The sequence below is a fragment of the Polistes fuscatus genome, unplaced genomic scaffold, assembly GCF_010416935.1.
Source record: "Polistes fuscatus isolate 324 unplaced genomic scaffold, CU_Pfus_HIC Scaffold10, whole genome shotgun sequence".
NCBI lineage: Eukaryota > Metazoa > Arthropoda > Insecta > Hymenoptera > Vespidae > Polistes > Polistes fuscatus.
The window spans coordinates 6,533,178-6,553,216 of record NW_025112998.1 but is presented as its reverse complement, the minus strand read 5'-3'; the positions used below and the strand labels follow the sequence as shown (position 1 = coordinate 6,553,216).

Here is a 20,039-nt window from a genome sequence, read left to right as displayed (position 1 = left end):
TGTGAGAGAGGGAAAGAGCTTTCACGAAGGTGGGTGGACGAGAGGAGCCGAACTTAACCGAAGTATTATCGCGAGTGTATACGAAAACGTACGAATACGACCGAAAGCTCAGCGAACGCGGAGGAGAGAACGAACCTACGTCGTTGTTGGAGTAGGAAGGAAGCGATATTGTGAGTCCGTGCTGAGGAGTCGAGCTTCCGTCGTCGTTCCTTCGCGTTCCGAGGAACGATGAGGAATACGACGTTGAATAAGAGGAAGCGAACGTGCGGCTTTCAAATAAAATAAGAAGATTAAGAAGAACGGATCGAAAAAGAAAGTCTTTCGAGTTGAATCACTAATTTCATCGAATTAGAATTGAATGGAAAAAAGAAAAGGGAAGATTTTGGTAGACGCGCATGTCCGTTCCCAGTTGTTGTTAGTGGTGGTCATGCTTCATGAATTGTCGTCGATGAAGTCAAAGCGTTCGGGTTGTCCAGACTGACTGTGCTAAGTATTTCGATAGACACGTTGGTGAACGGATGCGATCGAACGTTTGCTATTCCTTAAAAGGAGGAAGACGAGAACGAGGACGAGGACGAGGACGAGGCCGAGGACAAGGAGGAGGAATCTTCCCTTTAGTATTAACTGCGTTTTTTTACTTGTCCTTTCCCTCTCTCTTTTTGGTGGCGGTAACAACCACCAGCAGCAGTAGCAGCAGCAGTAGCACCACCACCACCACCACCCCCACTTTTATTACTACCACCACTACCACCATTACCACCGACTAGAATCCTCGTCCCACCCCAGAAAGCTTCTCCCTCCCCCAAAATATGGTCGGAGGCGGTGACGGTGTTGGTGCTGTTGCTGCTGCTGCTGCTGGTGCTGGTGCTGCTGGTGCTGCTGGTGCTGGTGGCAGCGTTGCGCGGGTGCGCGCGGTGCTGCCTTAACAGCTAGAACGCTGCTGGACGACAGTGGTGCTGACTTTGGAGAGACTCGTCGAGCTGTCGAAGAAAATCTTGCAAGCTCGTAAGAGCTCCACCGGATGGCTCGACGTGTACTACTTCATTGCTAAAATAATAAGCCGAGAAAAAGAGAGAGAAAGCACGCACGCGACAAAAATCAAAAGAAACAGGGACAATTAGATGCATATTTGCAAACAAGGAAGAAAATAGAAAAAAGCTCGTCGCTGTCGAGCGATCTCGAATGTATGAGAGAGAGAGAAAGAGTGTGTATATGTGTGTGTGTGTGTGTGTGCATGTGTGTGAGAGAGAGAGAGAGAGAGAGAGTGCCGGTCGATAACGAGATCCTTGTGCGATTTCCTCATCTAAGAAGATAGAAGAATAAATGTTAAGGGCAAAGAAAGGAGTGTCTCGTCCTGGATTAAAAGCTTTTATAGTGTTCCTCGTGATACCCAGTGCTAAAGTTTGATTACCTTTATCATTGAAAAGAATAGGAAGAAAAATAAAAGGGGAGGAAGTAAGAAGTGAGATAAAAAAAATCTAGGGAACGTTGTCGAACAACAGAAGGTTGTCCAAGAAGGGAAGAGTCGGTAGGGTCTCTCTCTCTATCCGTTTCTGGTTCCCATCGGTTGTTTTTCCAAGCTCTGTCGCAACGACGGCGGTCGATCCAGAGCTCGAGGAAGCGAGTGGAAGGGAGGAGGCCGAGGCGCAGGAGGAGCAGCAGCAGCAAGAGGAGGAGGAGGAGGAGTTGGCGGTGGTCGTGGTGGAGGAGGAGGAAGAGGAAGAGCTGATTTCTACGTTCGAACGAGGAAGATCGTGCTTCGTGCATCTCCGCTGCGGATCTCACGATGACGGATGGCTGTACGTGCGTTCTTCCCTCCTTTGAAACACGACTGACCAGCGACGGGGACGAACGGAACCACTTCTCTGTACCTTGATACGATCTCGGTGGGTGCGTTTTCACATACACATCAATATAAATGCATATAGACGCATGTATACATAGAATCAGAGTATCCGATATATATACACATACACACACACACACATATGTATGCATATTTATGGTATGTATACGTGTATGCGAGATACTGTTTACTTATCAATGTTTTGGTCCGACGTTGTTTAGATTTTTTCCCTCTTTCTCTCTCTCTCTCTCTTTTTCTCTGTTTGTCCGTCTTTCTCTATGTTTTTCTTTCCTAAGGCAGATAACTTTTCTCAGAAATTGATATTAATAAATATGGAAATGCGAATGATCAAGCATTGGTAGCATTCGCATATCGAGTCCGACTCAGGCAGTAAACCGTAATAAATATCGATCAGATATCGTGCGACGAGCGAAAAGTGGACCGACCAACCAACCGACCAACCAACCAACCAACCAACCAACCAACCAACCAAGCCACGTCATATCATTTTCCATCTAAGATAGCAACCTCGTGTGAATGAGTTTAGACGCGAAAATGCATATACTTTAATGAACAATTTAATGTCATGAAAATATATGTATACCTGCATACATATATCGATCATGTTTAAGGTTTAAAAAACGCTTGGATTCTGATTTCTTATCGTTTTCCTTTCGATCGGTCACAATTCCGCGAGTCATTTTTACGACGTCCGTGGCCAAAAGTTGACTACTACACATCGCCTACAACACCGGTGACCTCGTTTTCCGAACACTCGATCTGGATAGGAAAAAAAGGGTTGGCAAAAAGAAGGTGTGTGTGTGTGTGTGTGTGTATTTGCGAACGATACTCGTTCAAGCCGTTTGATCAAAGCAATAGCAGTTAGCTAGCTAGCTAGCTAGCTAGCTAGCTGTAAATGAAAACGTGCTTCGATATTTTACCAACCAGAGAGCCTCCGGACTCGACTTTACTCGAGGAAGTAGCTAGCAACATGCTATTTCTCTTCTTCTTCGATGTTTTTGAAGGGAGAAGAGTGATTGCAAGTCATCGAGAAAGAATCGTTCTTCGATAACGAGTAAAGTCTTGAAACGAGGCTTGCCTTCCTTTCGAATATATCTCTGTGTTTATGTATACGTGTATGTGTATTAAACATTTTTCTATTTCTTTTTTTCCGTTCCTTTTTCTTTTTCTTTTTCTTTTTCTTTTTCTTTTTCTTTCTTTCTATTTCTTGTTCCGTTGCTAACACTTTTCCATTCTAACGGTTCTGTGGCAACGGAAAAGGTATGTCATGTCCTGGTTCCTTGGTTTACCGTCTCGATAATTGTCCTGCCATGATGGAATATATCGAATCTAAAATGAAACGCTAAATTAATATTTATTTTTGATAATTATTTACTTCGTATTGCAACAGATTTAGCTTTTTCTCTTAGTCTTCGACGCATTATCAATCTATTAAATGTGACTGCACACCAAGTACCATAAAAATCATATTTATTTTACAATTATTATTATATTTAATAGTAATAAACGCAATAATAATAAATTAACGTACTAGCAGTTAACCAGTTAGCTACACGCTTCGATATTTTACCAAGCAGAGATTAATTGTTCGCAAACAATAATAACAATAATAATAACAACACATAGCCAATATAGTTGACTTAATTTGACTGAGCCTCGAATGTTATAAAACACATACGCGTACATATACAATAATAATATATAACAATAATCATTATTATTAATTATATATTCTAAAATGAGTGAATTTACGTAAATGCATAAACAAATGTGTGCACGCATGTACAAATATATATGAAAAATATTAGATTGACGATCTCAATAATAAACTCTCCCTCTCTCTCTCTCTTTGGTTAACAAGGTGTCAATAATTATGAAAAGGTAGAATGAGTCTACCCTTGCGTAATCGTTTGTACGATTTGAAATTCTCTCTCACCCCTTCCCCCACTCTCTCTCTCTCTCTCTCTCTCATCCCTCTGTGTTCCATAGGCAGAATCCAATTAAAATTTCAATCTATCGTCGACATCGTCCCACGAACGAGAGAGATTGAGCTTTTTCGACGGGTGCTCAATTTTAGCGTTTTATTTACCAATGGCTTAGAGAATGAGAGAGAGAAAGAGAAAGAGAGAGAGAGTTAAGGGAGAAAAAGGGGAGGATAGGGGGTTGACTAAAATCAGCGTCGTCTACTACGTGCGACCGTTCGCCCGATCAATTTGAGAGCCATTTCGTTGTAATACGCGACTGCTGCCGTTTTATCGTCACGAAAAAGAGCCCAACGATTATTATCGGCGATCCGAGAAATGTGAGATAGAAATTCAATCCCAATTCTACATTTTATGCTTCCTTTATTATTATTATTATTATTATTATTATTATTTTATTTGATTTCATTTTATTTGATTTTATTTGATCTTAATTTCAAAATACGTTTTCCAGACCCTTCTCCGTTTTCGTATATTTTTTCTAATTTACAATATTTTGATTTTATAATTACAAATGTAACATCGTTCATCTTCTTGGTTAGAATCTTTTTGTTGGTATAGGTTGAAACTAAAATATTGTATTTGGTTCTCGCGGAATGAGAATTAATAGTGTCTTTATTGATAATTTAATTTTTTTTTATAGTTCACTGTAATATAGTGAATTTTTGTTTCATATCTAACGTGTCTGTGATTTTTCAATACGATATTTATAGGCTTCTTATTTCTTTCTATTTCTTTCTCGTTTAGCCTTTTTTTTTTATGGTTTCATCAACGTTACTATTCGAAATCTTCGTTGGGGTATACTTTGGACAAAAGAAAATTTATTACGTATGATGTGTTTGTCATTAATATAAATTTTTTTGGTATGCATCGTTGTCAGAGTGATTTTGTGTTATTGATTATGCGCGATTATCGTCACATGTTCATTTTCCTCAACGGATTTGTTCGCAGCGCCAAAATCTTATCTTTAAACATACAGAAAGATATTGTTAGCACGCAATGTTATTGGATTTCTATACACATTTCTATGTTTCAACCATTTGAATACCTTAGACATTTAGCGTTTGCAATTTTTATTTCTAATGTTTTATATATATATTTTTATATGACATTAAAAGAATTAAAAGTATAGTATGCGATAAGAGTAGAAAATCCAATATAAAATATGCGACAATGTATTCCCTTGCGTTTCCAATATAAAAAAAAAAAAAGAAAAATAGAAGTTGAAATGAAAAGTATTGAGTTTAATAACAAATAATGTTCCAATTTTCAGTAAAAAAAAAAGAAAAAAATGCAAACATCGTTCGCGTTTCAATACGAGAAATGTGTTGGTTACTGTAATATAATTTTATTAAAAAATATTCAACGCAAAATATTAAGCGATGAAAAGAAATGCGAATAAAAATTCAATTCAATTACAAAGAAGTTTATTAAAATTTCGAAATTTGTATAAATGATTAATAATTAGTATTAAAAATATGATTCTATCGCAGATTCGAATGATTTTTATCGAAAATATTAAAGAAATCGTTTGAAAGAGTCGTTATTTACGTTTACTTAGCACGAACTTCGATAGCTTTTTTTTTCAATTATTCTCATTAATGCTTCCTTTGATTCTCCTTGGAGAAAAAAGTGGTCTTTCATCATTATGGATATAATGTGCGGTTCCTCCCCCCATTTATTTTTTTCTCTTTTTCTCTTCTTCTTCTTCTTCTTCTTCTTCTTCTTGCACATATGCGTACACGTTTTTGCGCATAATTATATTAAACGCGTCGACTGTTCCATAAACGTAATGAGGGTAGAATTGCAAAAACTTTTCGAACAGTCGAATGGAACTTTCACCCACATACGCGTACACGTAGAAACGAAAATACAAATATAAACACTTTGGGGAGGTTGGTTTGAAACTAGCGAAGAGAATTTCGCAAATGTGTCGACATTTTGATTGACGTCACGGTGGGACTCGAAAATGTCATTAAAAAGAACGAAAAACAGGAAGAAGGACGTTTGGTGAAAAACAGCGATAAGCTGTTCGAACTCGTGGATGGTTTTTTTTCTTCTTTTTCCTTTTTTTTCTTTTTTTTCTTTTTTTTCCTTTAATTAACGCTCACACACGGAGATTCTTTTTGCGTATACGGTCAGTTTTGTTATTCTCCGGTAAGGATCGATATGTATCTCCATGTTGGAGACAATAGTCCGAGCATAGAACGACTACGTCGAGCACGTTATTGGCACGATCATCGAAAGTGACATAAATCTAGTTCGAAAGAAAAGCAAGAGAAATAAATAAGGGGGAACAAAAGAATCTTGTCCGGTGGGATTACAAGAACACAAGGCTTGTTCTTTCATTATGGATTGTGTCATCGTACGACAGAGAAAGAGAACGAAAGAAAGACGAAAATAAAAAGAGAAAGAGAGAGAGAGAAATCAGATCGTACAAATGAGACTTAATTTCGATAAACAAGACAACAATTCATTATTGTTAATATATCGTTACTCTGTCCTCAACAAATTATTCTTCGTTCCAGACATTTTCTTCTTTACGTTTATTAGTTTAGTTTATTAATCGTTCGAATTCCTTTTGAAATTTCATCCCCATTCATTGTCGTGGAATTTTCTTCGACAAAATAACGATGGCGTAACCAGTGGTTAAATATCTATTTAATAGAAAACTCGTTTACTATCACGTCGTGCCGACTTACAACCGTTGTTCGTGAAATTCCAACGATGTCTACGACAATGTAGAAACGGTCGCATACTTTCCAGGCGCACGCAAGAATTATATTCACGTAGGCGAGTTTACCATTCTCTACTACTACTACTACTACTACTATTACTATTACTACTATTACAAACAATTTCTCTTTGCTTTGAGTAGTAAACTCGTGGCATTGATAACACGTTGGGATTGTTCAATTATATTTCCAACAGGAAATTCAAATAGAATAGTTGGAAATTTGTATAATTTTATATCCATTCGTGGCTAAAGCAAATGTATTTATAAAGAAAACAACTAAATTAACGAATATTTAATATTAATTTATTAACTTTATCTCGTAAGTATTGTGGGATGCGAGCGCCTGCAAGCCAAACACTTAAATAGGCGTTCGTAAGAAGATTGGACGGTGGACCCTGGATAGCTCAATGGTTAAAGAGCAGTCGCCCGGAAAGCGGAAAATCCGGGTTCGAATCCCGGTCCAACGGTCCAATTTTTTCACGAATCCTACAGTATATTCGTCGCATTGATGATGATCAGTATATGAGTTGCTAGTTAACGAAAAGTTAAATAACAACGAATTATATATTCTATTATCAAAATAATAAATACAACGAGAAAGTTGATTAACTTGGTTAAAAATATTTAATAAGTTTATGTGTTTGATTTAATATGTGCAGTGGGCGTGCGGGGGTGACTGGAGTGATGGGATGGGGCCAGAGCCCCATGGAGTTCGGGTAGACCCGTCTCCGGCCCAGCTCCCCAGCCCCCTCCGCCATAAATATCGCCACTGCTCCTGCCAAAGACGCAGAGGGCCCCCAAGATCGCGATGGAGGCCTCTAGCAATCAACAACTACAACAAAAAGAGAAGGAGTCACGTGTTCACAGGCCTTACGCCTTCGATAAGGTAAAAATTCTTCATAAAAAAAAGAAACAAAAAATACAGTGCAGCGTGTGCAGTTCACACGCGTTAGAAGTGAAACCTTCGGAAAACTAAACTTCGAGAGATTGAGACGAATGTTTACATTTTTTATTCTACATATACTACATTACATATTATAAAAATTTCAAGTTTTCAATTTTCAACAAATAACACGAATGGCTTATGGTATAACTAAAGCATGAAATAATAAATGCTTTGGTTTTTGATTTGATCAATATATCTTTGAAATACATCGTCGATTACTGTTTTTGATTACTCGTTGTCGATTCAATGCGACTGCTGTACACTTTTAAATTTAATTTGTTGTTCGGAAACTCAATCAAAGGTAGCGCGCTGTATCCGATGTAAAATTAATATTAACATTCCCATTTAAAATCAATGGAATTTTATCATAATCTATTTTAAGAATCCACGATACTTCCAGTGTGTACTTTATCAAATTCTCGCGGATGAATTCCATAGATTTAAATGTTTGTTCTCTTTTCAACATCGCTTTTTCGTTTCGCCGAGTTTTAAATCGCGCAACGATTCTAAAGAAGTTTTCACTTCGAAAGAAAAGAAAAACAAATCTCCAATTAATCGGCCGACCTATACTTGCCTTCAAATTTCATCGTATTTTGTTGTTTCGATTATAAAAATAAAGAACGGGAAATAGATTATTTAAAGAAATAAAATTCATTGACAGATGGAGGGGCTGGTGCGGGAGATGCAAGACCCTCAAAACGGGGTACCCGTGCGCAGCCAAAAACAATTTCTCACCTTGATCCCCTCAGCGTTCATGGGTGAGTGCCATCGGTACTTGCGTTGTGGCATAAACGTAAGCGGCCATCACGGCCAAGAGAGTACAGTAGACTGCCTGCGTGTTGCAGGTTACGACCTCGTCGAGTGGCTTATGGATCGGCTTTCCATCGAGGAATCAGGTACGAATGTCTATGGACCGTTCTAATGGATGTCTATGCAGATTATCCTGACGTCTCGAAAAAAAGGGTGTCCCGTGGCTCTCGCGCGTCTTCCAAATGCTAATTAAAACTTCAAACCTATTTTCCATTAAACATATTTATTATGATTATTATCATCATCGTCATGTGATTATCTTCCTTTTCTTTTAATTTGGGATTTCGTATCAACGTGCACGTAAACTTTGTAATTTTAATCTGGAAGAGAATTTTTCTTTCTCCAAACGAGAACGACACAAAATTATTTTCATTTATTTTTATCCTATTGCATTTGATTATTTCGTTGAAGCTTCGCTCTTTCTTTTTACCTTACGGAATCTCTTCAACGTGAAATTAATATGTTCTGATAAATGGAAACCCTTGCAAAGCTTATTTCTTTTTCATCCTTCCTTCTTTTCCTTGCTAGCTTGCTAGCTTGCTTGCTTGCTTGCTTCTTTTTTTTTTTTCTTCCTTTCATCCAAAGCGCATATACAAAAACGGAAGAAAAAACGTAAATGAATAGAGTTAGTCGACGAGACAAGCTTCAGCCGGCATGAATTCCTCCTCTTATGTTAGATGTATGCTTTGAAAATGATTGCCAGTACGGTATGAGAATTTGATTCTATAAAAATATACGTCCAGTGCGTAGTTGCAACGTTTCGCGTTATATAAGGGTTGCACGTAACTAAACGAGTTTTGTAATACTTATGAGACATACCTACCAATTCCAGTCTAAATCATTTTCTCAGGTATGAAAGTGCATTGTTATGTTGACAGTAGAGGCGCTCCATATTGCTAATCAACTATGCCAGTATGGTTACTTCTTCCCGGTGAACGACTCCAAGACGCTTACCGTTAAGGATGATAGCTCGCTATATAGATTTCAGGTATCTTTTTTTTTCCCCCACCCCCATACTACTATTGCATATCGAAAATAATCGAACGAATAAAAAGAATGGAGTGAAGAAAAGAAAATATTATCTTATAGTACCTTGTAGTAAAAAAAAATAAATTACACGGTGTAATTTGAATTAATTTAACATTTAAAAAATATTTTACACTTTGGTTCTTCAAATCAATTTGATATTTAAAACGAAAATTATTTAGCGCCCTGAATAAATTTAATATTTGAAAAAAAAAGAAAAAAAAATACGCGTGTAAAAAAAATATTACTCGGTGCCTCGAATTAATTTAATATTTCGTAGTATTTTAAAAAAAAAAAATAAAAAAAAATAAAAGAAAGTAAAGATAGATAGAGAGAGAATTAAATATTGCTTGGTGTATTGCATCAATTTAGTTTTAAAAAAAGACAAAATAATAAAACGTTACCCCCCGCTGCTGTTGAATCAATCTAACAAGTTTTTTGTATTTTATATTTATTTTATTTATTTTTTTCTTTTTTTTTTTATTTCCCAACTATCTCACAGTCACCGTATTATTGGCCATGGCAACATAGAAATCCTGACAACGTGGAATACGCTATTTATTTGGCTAAACGAACATTACGGAACAAACAACGGCACGCTCTTGAAGATTACGAAACCGTACGTAAATTTGATTTATTCAATCGTATCCCTTTTCCGTTGTTTTTTTCTTTTTTGTTGTTCCTTATCGAATATTTTTTGTTACGTATCTTCTTCTCTTTCTCCTCTTTTCTCTTTCTATCTTTCTCATTATATAGGAAGCATTAAACAGTCTACGGAAGAACCTGCAAAATAAATGGGATATTATACAACTACAGGCTGAGGAACAGGTGAATAATTCAATTATTCCGTTTAAAAGATTTAAACTCTTTTCGCGTTTTGTTCTTATTTTACTTTTTCATTGAAAAGATATACTTCAAAAAGCTTGATATATCTTTTACTCGGAGAAAGTATAATAGAATTTGTATTATTGGAGCATCGATCGAAGTGCACTTTCAACACCACCGATGCGAGTCCTCGATTGAAACTTACAAATCAAATGATTTTTCTTGAAATTTCTACGAAATTCTCTTTCGGAGTTATCCAAACTTTTTGATATACAAGTCATTTTTATTAAAGATCGATATTTTCTTACTCGAAGAATTTATTAATAATGTCTGGAAATATTTCGATCGATACGCGTAATGTATATTTTAACGCTAAACCTACCGACACTTCGTGCGTACTTCTTATTCCTACTGTAAGCGGTTAAATGACGATTAAAAAGGAAAAACAAAATCATATATCTTAATATAAAGTGAGATTTTAATCAATTGGAGATAACGAAGACAATATTTTCATTTAGAAATGAATAATATACACTTTATACGCCATTTTAAAGCATTTTTTTACAAATTACCGCATTTTAACATATTGCAGGACGCGGTATGGTGATTTGAACGGGGGCGTGGTAGGTTTAGCGTGAAAAATCGCGTAGAAAATTTGATGTAGAAACATCTAACTTCTTGAAATGGTACTAACTTTGTGGGCTCAGGTACGATTAGCTAAAGACCGGAAGAAGGGGGATAAGATAGTAAGCGATTCACAGGAAAGAGCATTTTGGAGAGTTTATCGGCCACCACCTGGTTGTCTTAGCAGTCTTGAAGTAGTTCCAGGACCGACACGTTTTCGTCCAGGACTTCCACGTCCTCCGCCACGTAAACGAACCGTCGCTGAATTACAACGAGAGGTAATAATCCTTCAAATTATTTTATCCGAGTTAATGATTGAAACTTTTGCATGGACGACCCTTTACGTGGATCGTAATCTAATAAGGAAAAGGTTTAAGGCGGTAGTATTTTTTTATTGGTAGAAACTATCTGAAAAAGCAAATATAACGTTAGTAATATATAATATGCTAAAAAAAAAAAAATAATAATAAAATAAATAAATAATAATAATATAATATATAAATATATTATATTTGTTAACTTGTTTCCTTTGATTTTTTTGTTTGATCGTTTTCTCTTAAATAGGTGGACTTTCTTCGAAACAGTTTAACACGCACGAGAATCAAGGTTTCAGCTGCTATAGAAAATTTGAAGTCATATTTTGAAACTTACGTGGAATACGACCCGATGTTCGTACATCCGCTACCTTCGAATCCGTGGATCACAGATGACAGTACATTCTGGCAGTTGAATAGTCCAGTGTTAGTAGAAAGATTATTTGATATTTTATCTAATATTTATATGAACATGAAATATGTATCACGCGTAAAGAGATTATCTCGCTTATTAATCGATCGTACTTTTCCAACCTGTTTGTTCAGAGTGGAAGTCCCCACGGAAAAGCGTGTCAAACGATGGGAATTATCGATGGAAGAACTCATGTCTGATCCAACAGGTGATGCATTTTTTTCATTGCCCAATAATAATAATAATAATATTAATAATAATAATAATCCTATTTATTCTTTTATATACAATATCGTTTGTTTATTATGAATTTAAACGATCACATTTTTCTTCTTCTTCTTCTTCTCCCTTACCTTAGGCTTGCTAGAATTCACGAATTATTTGAGGAAAGAATACAGTCACGAGAATATTCGTTTTTGGTTGGCCGTTAAAGATTTGAGACACAGTTACCAAGCTCAAATAACGGAAAAGGTTAACGACATTTTCAGGTATAGTTATTACAAATTTATGATTAATGTTTTATCACGTTTAGCGATAGTATACAATAAAAAATATGAATAATTATTAAGGATTACAAAATTTCGTTGTCATTTTATAAATACAACGAAACGTAATTCGTAAATTAAATTGTAAAAGTATTAATATTTGTTACAACAGAGAATTCCTGGCTCCGGGTGCTCCTTGCGAGATCAACATAGATGGAAAGACAATGGAAAAGGTCCATCAAGAGATGAGAAATCCCAGCAGATTTACCTTCGATTCAGCCGCCGAGCATGTATATACTTTACTTCTGAAGAAGGATTGTTACCCCAGATTTATTCGCTCGGATCAATATCGAAATCTTTTAGCGGCCGGTGTACAGCCATTGCAAAAGAAAAGGTACGTACAATCCTTTTTTTTTTTGTATTATTTTTTCCCTTCCTTCCTTCTTTCATTTCTTTTTTTTCTACTCGTCTTATTTCCTTAAGCCAAGAAATTGAAATAGCAATTGTAAGGAGTTTCTCTACTCGGTTGGACGAGTTTGTTGATTGTAAGTAAGAAATACGACGAGCGTATTTCTAAACTGGAGAACCGTTGTTTTCACAGATTCTTCAGCTTCGGTGGCCAAGCAAAAAAGAAAATGGCGTCTAGCGCGAGTACAACGACGAGCACGTTGCAACAACAACAACAACAACAACATGGTGGCAATCTAGGAAGCAGTGGAGGTGGTACTGGTGGTAGTGCTAGTAGTGGTGTTGGTGGTGTTGGTAGTGGTGGTAGTGGTGCTGGTGGTGGTAGAAGAAGAGGAAGCGATCGAAGCCTCTCGGGATCAGCTCACGAACTTGCCGTTTGTGGAGTTCGTGAAATAAGTTCAACGCCGAGAGTCCCGCATTCTCATAGCCAATCAAATCTCACCGAAATTCCATACAGGTACGGCGGACACGTTCGTATGACGACTTTTATTTTTTTTTTATCCAAACACGTCATAGCATATCCTTTTAAATCTAATTATCGAACAAAACAACAATTGTCTCTTCGTGTCCATTGAAATACACGAATCGCTCGCCTCTTTTTATTTTCTTTTATTTATTTATTTATTATTATTATTATTATTATTATTATTATTATTCCTAATTTTTTGTCTCATTGGGTTCTTTCTTTTCAACACGCTGGGACTAACTTTGTAAATTGGTACAAAATGTGTGTGTAATTTTAATCAACCCTTTCGTTACTGCCGATCAACACCAGAGGGGTCGGAATTTTGATATGGAAGGATACTCGAGCCAAAACATGCCGTAACGAAATGGTTAAAAATCTAACAAGAACGTAAAAATAATTTTCGGTTAGTCCTAGTAAAATAAAGAATAATATTAATAACAAATTGAAGAAAAAGTAATCTTTTTCGAGATATAGTTAACGTTTTTATTTTTCTTTCTTTATATTTCGTATCATAATACGTTGAGCCATTTCACATAGTACCCTTCGAGAATCCTTGAACATTGGCTAAAAACCATAGTTCGGTAAGGTTACGCGTTCTTCTTTCTTCTGACGATATGTATCGTAAATAGGAGGCTAGAAACTCGTTGGAAATAATCTCGGTAATCGCGTTGGAAGTGCGTCATTGTTGAGCAGTCACAAGGAAAAAGAACATAGGATAGCTTTTATCGGTACGGTATTTTCAGGGGTGATCTGGCGCGACTCCTAAAGATCCCTACGAGGCCTAGTCCACATAGTATTCAGTAAGTCCCCATAACGCATACGTGCAAAACCAATCTCCATTTTGTCACTACGTTGCCTATTTTTTCATTCACGACCTGTTTTTTATTACGACTTAATTATCTCCTAGATAGTTTTTTTCTCTCTCTAATTGTACAAAACTTTTTTTTTTTTTTCCAACAAAAAAGAAAGACGAAATTAATCGTAATGACAAAAAAAAGAAAAGAATTTTACACACAAATTACTATCTATAATATAAAAGATCAATAATTTTTATGCTAATAATCTAACATTGTATTACATTATTCCGATTATGCTCCTAAATGTGTGTTTTGTTTTTTTTCTTTACATCTAATTAATATCTTCGCACTTATCTAAAATGTCATTTGCGTGTATGTTGTGTGAACTCAAAAAAAAAAACAAAAAAGTTACGTAAAATCCCTGGAAACAGTATGAAGCTCAACGTGAATGTCTCCTTATAAACGAAACAACAACCAACAAATGAAAATGATAACAGGAATGAAATGATTTATCATTGTGTTTTAAGAATATTTTTTCTTATACTTCTCTCTGTAACATAAATTTGTGGGTATTTATGTTAGTTGTATTCGGTTATATTCGATATTTGGTGTCTGTTGTGGCAAGCTTCTTCTTTTTTCAATTAATTATGTGTATATATTATTATATTTATTATGTATCTTTGTTTATTGCTCTCCCCACTGGATTTCGTCGGTACACTACTATTTGAACGAAACAGAAAAAACAAAAACAACAAAAAAAAAAGGAAAAAAAGAAACAGCTAGGTTACTCGTGATGAAAGAACAAAAATATCTGTCATTCAAATAAAAAAATGAAAAATATTAAAAATCTTTGATAAGGAATTTGATAAGAAAACTTGTACGTTTTTCTCGTGTTATCTCGAGAATGTCATCGAGATAATATTAAAAATACGTTTGCGTGTGTGTGTTCGATTACTAATCGATAATTTACAATGAATGCAGATATTTGCACGAGTAACTGCACGCGTCTCTCTCTTTCTCTCTCTATCTCTCTTTTTCTCTCTCTCTCTCTCTCTCTCTGTCTCTCTCTCTTCTCTCTTTCTCTCTTTCTCTTTCTCTTTCTTTCTATAAATAATATATGTATATACATATATGTGTATGTATAGCATATTTCGATAAATTGGCAAACACATCGATTATTGTTTAATGAATTATATTCGCCATTGTTAAATCGAAATATTCTCTACAAATAATAATATAAATTATTTGTGTATGCATTGTGTGAGAACAAGCACGTAACGTGGATTCACTTTTTGATCTGAATATCTTTAGTTGTACTTTTTTAAACGTTAACAAATTATTCCTACCGACCGTTCCATCCATCCATCCCCTAATTTCTGCTTCCAACGAAACAATAATACCTTATATTTTCAATGAATAACTCATCGAATACTATGAATCGATCCTTTTTCAAATTTTATTCTCTTTTCTATATAATAAATGTGTACATAAATGTGTAAATTGTATAAATTAGGGTTGTTCGGAAAGTAATGTCGTTTTTTCTAACCGAAATTTTATCAACTCGCATTTATCGATATCTGACAATTACTCTAAACCTCAAAAATCACTTTGCGATCTTGCAACAGACGTGGTTTAGAATTATAATTGCGTTTCGATTTGTCCAGTAATTTGATTTTTTGGCATATCATCGAATATGGAAAATCAGTCAACATTTGTTGTCATTTGAGAACAAAATTATGTACCGTTTTCGAAGATTTGTTCATGTCAGTGGAAGATATAGTCAAAACTACTTTTCCAAATTTTTGTTCTGACAAAAACCATGTTATTTTTGTATAACAACGGAAGGAACAATTGATAAATTGTATGTATCAGATTCAACTGGTTTACAATCATTAAGCTTCGAATTTTGACCACGAAGAAATCGTCTTTTATTAAATTATTGAAAGAAACGACGTAACTTTCCGAACAACTTCAAATATTTCCAAATTCTCGCCGATTTTACGAAGCCGCGCGTATGTAAATACATATATGAATTTGTAGGGTAAACGATAGAATTATTGATTGTTTCATCGAAATCAATCATATATATCTTTTTTATTGGATTGTAACATATTTATGTTGGAAAATAAAAATAAAAATTTGACCCATACAAATAGAACAAATTGTTAAACTTAAGAATTTTCAAACCACCCAAGTATATGTTACAACCCAATACATTAATTGGCATATTTATTAAAACGCAAAAATACTATAAGCTTAAAAAAGACTATGATTGATTATTGCAAAATGGTTGATAATTGTTTACCCTACGTGCAATAATTATTAAAATATAAAAAAAAAATGTGTTTGCTTTGTCAGATTGAAGAGAAACGTGAAAGACGAGAAAAAGTAAAATACAAAAAAAAGAGAACAATCGCGTGGTATTGTTGGCGAGATAAAAAGTGGAGACTAAAGCATATGTAATAAAGTTCGTGTTGTCAGGGATGCTGGCGCCACGGAGGCGACGGTTCGCCCTATGGACGACGTTTGCCCTTGGGACGCGATTCCAGGGCCAAGTACAGAAGCCGGGCCGGATGCGGCACCGTTTGGAACGAGCCCGTGGCCTGACACGACCCAGGAATCCTGGGAATACGGGAACGACGTTACCAAAACGTCCATACATTTTATCGACGTGGCTCGACCATCTCGAAAGAATTCTTCGCAATTGGATTCATGCAGTTCCTCTTCCGATGTCAGTCTTGCTATAGCCGAAGTTTCGGACAGGTTGAGAAAGTCCTGCAGTCTTCAGCACAGTGCTGTCCCAAGTGCCAGGATGGAACGGCATGGTATCGGTTCTGGATCGGGTGGACATACCATCACCAGAAATTATTCGACTGGTTCAACTAGCAACAGAGTCAAACTCTCGGACATTGGTAAATCTTAATGTGTACTTTTTTAATTGCATTGCATGCACAAAAGAGACCTAGTTATAATTAAGGACTCAAGTAATTGTCTTCTGATCGAAAAGAAAAATCATTATTTTAAAAAATCTAAATCCTGATACATAATAAACCTTCTGTAACTGAGTTGTTAGTCATGAAAAATTTGTTCAGTCCGTGTACCAATTGTGTTATTTTCCATAGTAAATAATTCCAACTGTTTTAAGTAAAATAATGAATCAGTAGAGTTTATAGACACATATTTTTGATAACAACAGGTCGGCCATTAGCCACGTCATGCAACTTACCATCGCCTCGGGAATCCTTCGAGTATAGCCACGCAGCTGGTGAGAAGTTCGAGACGATAATATCCGAGGCAACGATCGAGGAACCAGAAACATTAATTATAACGACAACGACGACTACTGCATCGTTAGAAACAACGCAACAAATGGACAAAGTTGTAACGATAGAGGAAACAAAAAAAGGTACGAGAAGGTTATCAACGAAAGCACCGTTGATAAGCATCAGTGCGATCGTCGGCGACTTGCCAAGTGATTCCGAGGGTGTTGGAACAACGACTGGCGACGTTTGTACGCCATCCAAAGAAACTTTAATGGAAATTGAATTGGAGGAAGAGAAAGAGAGAAAGGAAAAGGAAAAGGACAAACAAAAGGAAACTGAGAAGGAGGAAGAAGGGCAAACGGAAAAGGAAAAAGATAAAGAAGAAGAAGAAGAAGAAGAAAGAGGAGGAGGAGAAGGAGAAGGAGAAGAAGCGTTGTTGGAAAAGGACGATGTTGAAAAAGTAACCAAGGAAGTTGGTGCCGAAACGCAAAAGGATGAGCCCACTGAGGAAGCTCAGGTTGTTCCTGTTTGGGAGCCGGACACCCAACAGGAAGACCAAACGGCACCAACTACCACCGCTACGACTACCAGCACTGTGCCCACTCGGGATAAGCGTGACAATAATGTTAACGAAGTGTGCCCGTGGGAGGACGAGTAAGTAAAACAAAAACACAAACCTTAACTCTCTCTCTCTCTATACCTTTCTTGCTTTCTTTTACCAAAACAAATTCCATTTCTATCCTATACGATCATATTGAACAAGTATGACGAAGACATTGGTTTTCTTACGTTAACAAATACATACTTCCTTCTTTACCCTTTTCACCTAGCAAACATATGCTTCTGATCTCTCTCTTTCTCTCTCTCTCTCTCTCTGTCTGTCTCTCTGTCTGTCTCTTTCTCTCTCTTTTTTTTTGTGTTCTCGCATTTTTTCTGCACCCCTTTGTAGGTATAATTTCTCGTAGAGGCGTAGAATCGAAGACTGAAATGGAAGACGAGACGCGTTATAGTTGAAGGTAGGACGATTTCTATTCACTGTTCTTTATTTTAATTTTTCTCGTTTTTTCTTTCTATCGTTCTTTTTTCTTTAATTTTTTTTCTTGTACGTTTAATTTTCTATCTATTCGTGTTTTCTTTTTTTTTTGTTTCATTTTTATTCGTTGTTTATTTGTTATTTTTTATTTTGTTCGATATATTATTGTCGTTGTCGGTAAAAATCACCGAGCTGGTTGAACTTCTATCATCGTTTCCACGAACGTAATCAGGATTGTGCATAAAAAGAATGTTGTTTTGTACTAAGGTTAACCGTCTGTTTCAGGGAGAACTGTAGAGTGGATACAACCTATGTAAAAACGTATGCGACATTAGGTTATTTGTAACTTAGCGTTAAAAGCGCTCTGATATTTGCATTTTACACTTTAAAAAACACACATTCGTAAATCCGATTAACAATTTTTCTTCACTTCGCTGATCTCGAGTGCATGAACTTTCTCGTGTGGTTTGTTCGAAATTCGATAAGATTTGTCGTTAAAACTGGTTATCGAATGATCAAGAAAAATGTTTAGATATCGGTCAAACAGATTTGATGATCCATGCACCATCGGTAAAATAGATTCGCGTGATCTTCGAATTGTCGTATTCGAGTTTTAAGATTCGAATAAACGTTCGAATACGTTCGATCTACGAATAGAAATATGATTACTATATAAACGATCGTTGATTAATTAATGATATTCTTTTTCAATTAAAATAAATTAATAGAAATTGATATATGGCCTAAAATTTTGATTTATCGATACGATTACCGACCGAGCCATTACAGCCATTTTGTTTTTTTCTCTTTTTAAAATAAGCCGAGGTATTATAATTAATTTTCATATATTTTCTATTTATAATTAATGACGATTATATGAAATAAACGAGAAGTTGTTGTCACGTAAAGCGTATTAGAATATGCAGTAGTGGTGCGTAATGCAAAATGTCTCTGTGTCGAATAAAAAAGAACAAAAAAAAAAAAAGAAGAAAAATATTAATCGAAAATAATTTCCATGATATCGTTCGTTAAGCATCGAATAAAGCGATAAATTATATTCGAGAAGAAAAATTATCGAGAGTTTTGCTTCGAATTTATATGTTAAATTTGATTTTTTATTTGTAACAACCATAAGCGTGGCCTTTGGATGCTCGTCAACAATGAGCCCCTTGACCGCACGCAAAGACCACCTTATTAATTATCAATAATAATTGTTAATTCAATAATTCGTATGATTTTAATAAGATTAAAATTAATCTCAACTTCGATGGGACACATTAATTTAAATATTAAATTAAATATTATTAATAATTTACGCTAATAATATTTTAAATTAAACATAATTATTTCGCGTAATTATTCCCATAATATTTGTTCCTACTTTTTTGTTAAAATAATAATAATAATAAAAAGAAATCGATTAACATAAATCGACTATAATATATCGCTTTAAATAAAAAAAAAAAAAAAAAAAAAAAGAGGCTAACAACGTAAGCATAAACGTTTCTCTAATAATTCGTCGTTAGAATAAATATTTAATGAAAACTGTTGCGCGCTCTTAAAGCCCACCTTGATATTGTCGCTTAATCGTTTTTCCCCCGCTAATTAATTAAACGTCTAATTAAATATTAACGAACGCGTATAATAATTCGTCTACTTGTTAGTGTTACGAATATTCGATCTAAAAAATAATTTACAAAAAAAAAGGAAAAAATAATTAAAAAAAAAAATAGAAAAACAATAAGAAAAAGCCACTCACCCCCCAAAAAAAAACAGAAAGATCGAACGAAGAAGATGATCTAACGCAAATATTACTATTCCAATTACAAAAAAAGAAAGAAAGAGAGAATTTGTTTGAATCGTCTTTGAGAGGGAATGAATGATTTGCTTGAATAATTTAGAGCCTAAATGAGTTAACACGGTCTCTAACGTGTTATAACTTGGAATGATTGAACTTAGAATAATAATTGTCAATGTCAGGCAG

General features: G+C 35.4%; 1 protein-coding gene across 8 annotated transcripts; it reads left to right on the top strand.

The window, feature by feature from the left end:
• Window positions 1–9: 9 nt before the first annotated feature.
• LOC122526068 lies at window positions 10–19,117 on the top strand. 8 transcript variants are annotated; one of them, XM_043649219.1, is made up of 17 exons: window positions 10–617; window positions 1,433–1,886; window positions 7,246–7,472; window positions 8,194–8,428; window positions 9,221–9,330; window positions 9,871–9,987; window positions 10,125–10,196; window positions 10,895–11,095; window positions 11,382–11,557; window positions 11,678–11,751; window positions 11,902–12,031; window positions 12,201–12,422; window positions 12,630–12,953; window positions 13,706–13,762; window positions 16,241–16,671; window positions 16,956–17,676; window positions 18,341–19,117. In XM_043649219.1, the coding sequence occupies exons 3-17, from the start codon at window positions 7,395–7,397 to the stop codon at window positions 18,399–18,401; spliced, it is 3,009 nt and encodes a 1,002-aa protein (XP_043505154.1). In that variant the 5' UTR covers window positions 10–617; window positions 1,433–1,886; window positions 7,246–7,394; the 3' UTR covers window positions 18,402–19,117. The 8 variants fall into 8 exon arrangements, 7 of the variants coding, with proteins under 7 accessions (XP_043505154.1, XP_043505155.1, XP_043505153.1 ...); XR_006305946.1 differs by lacking the exon at window positions 10–617 and adding an exon at window positions 17,972–18,038 and having other exon boundaries at window positions 691–1,886; XM_043649225.1 differs by lacking the exon at window positions 10–617 and having other exon boundaries at window positions 692–1,886; window positions 8,194–8,290; window positions 8,378–8,428; window positions 9,224–9,330; window positions 10,901–11,095.
• Window positions 19,118–20,039: the final 922 nt, after the last annotated feature.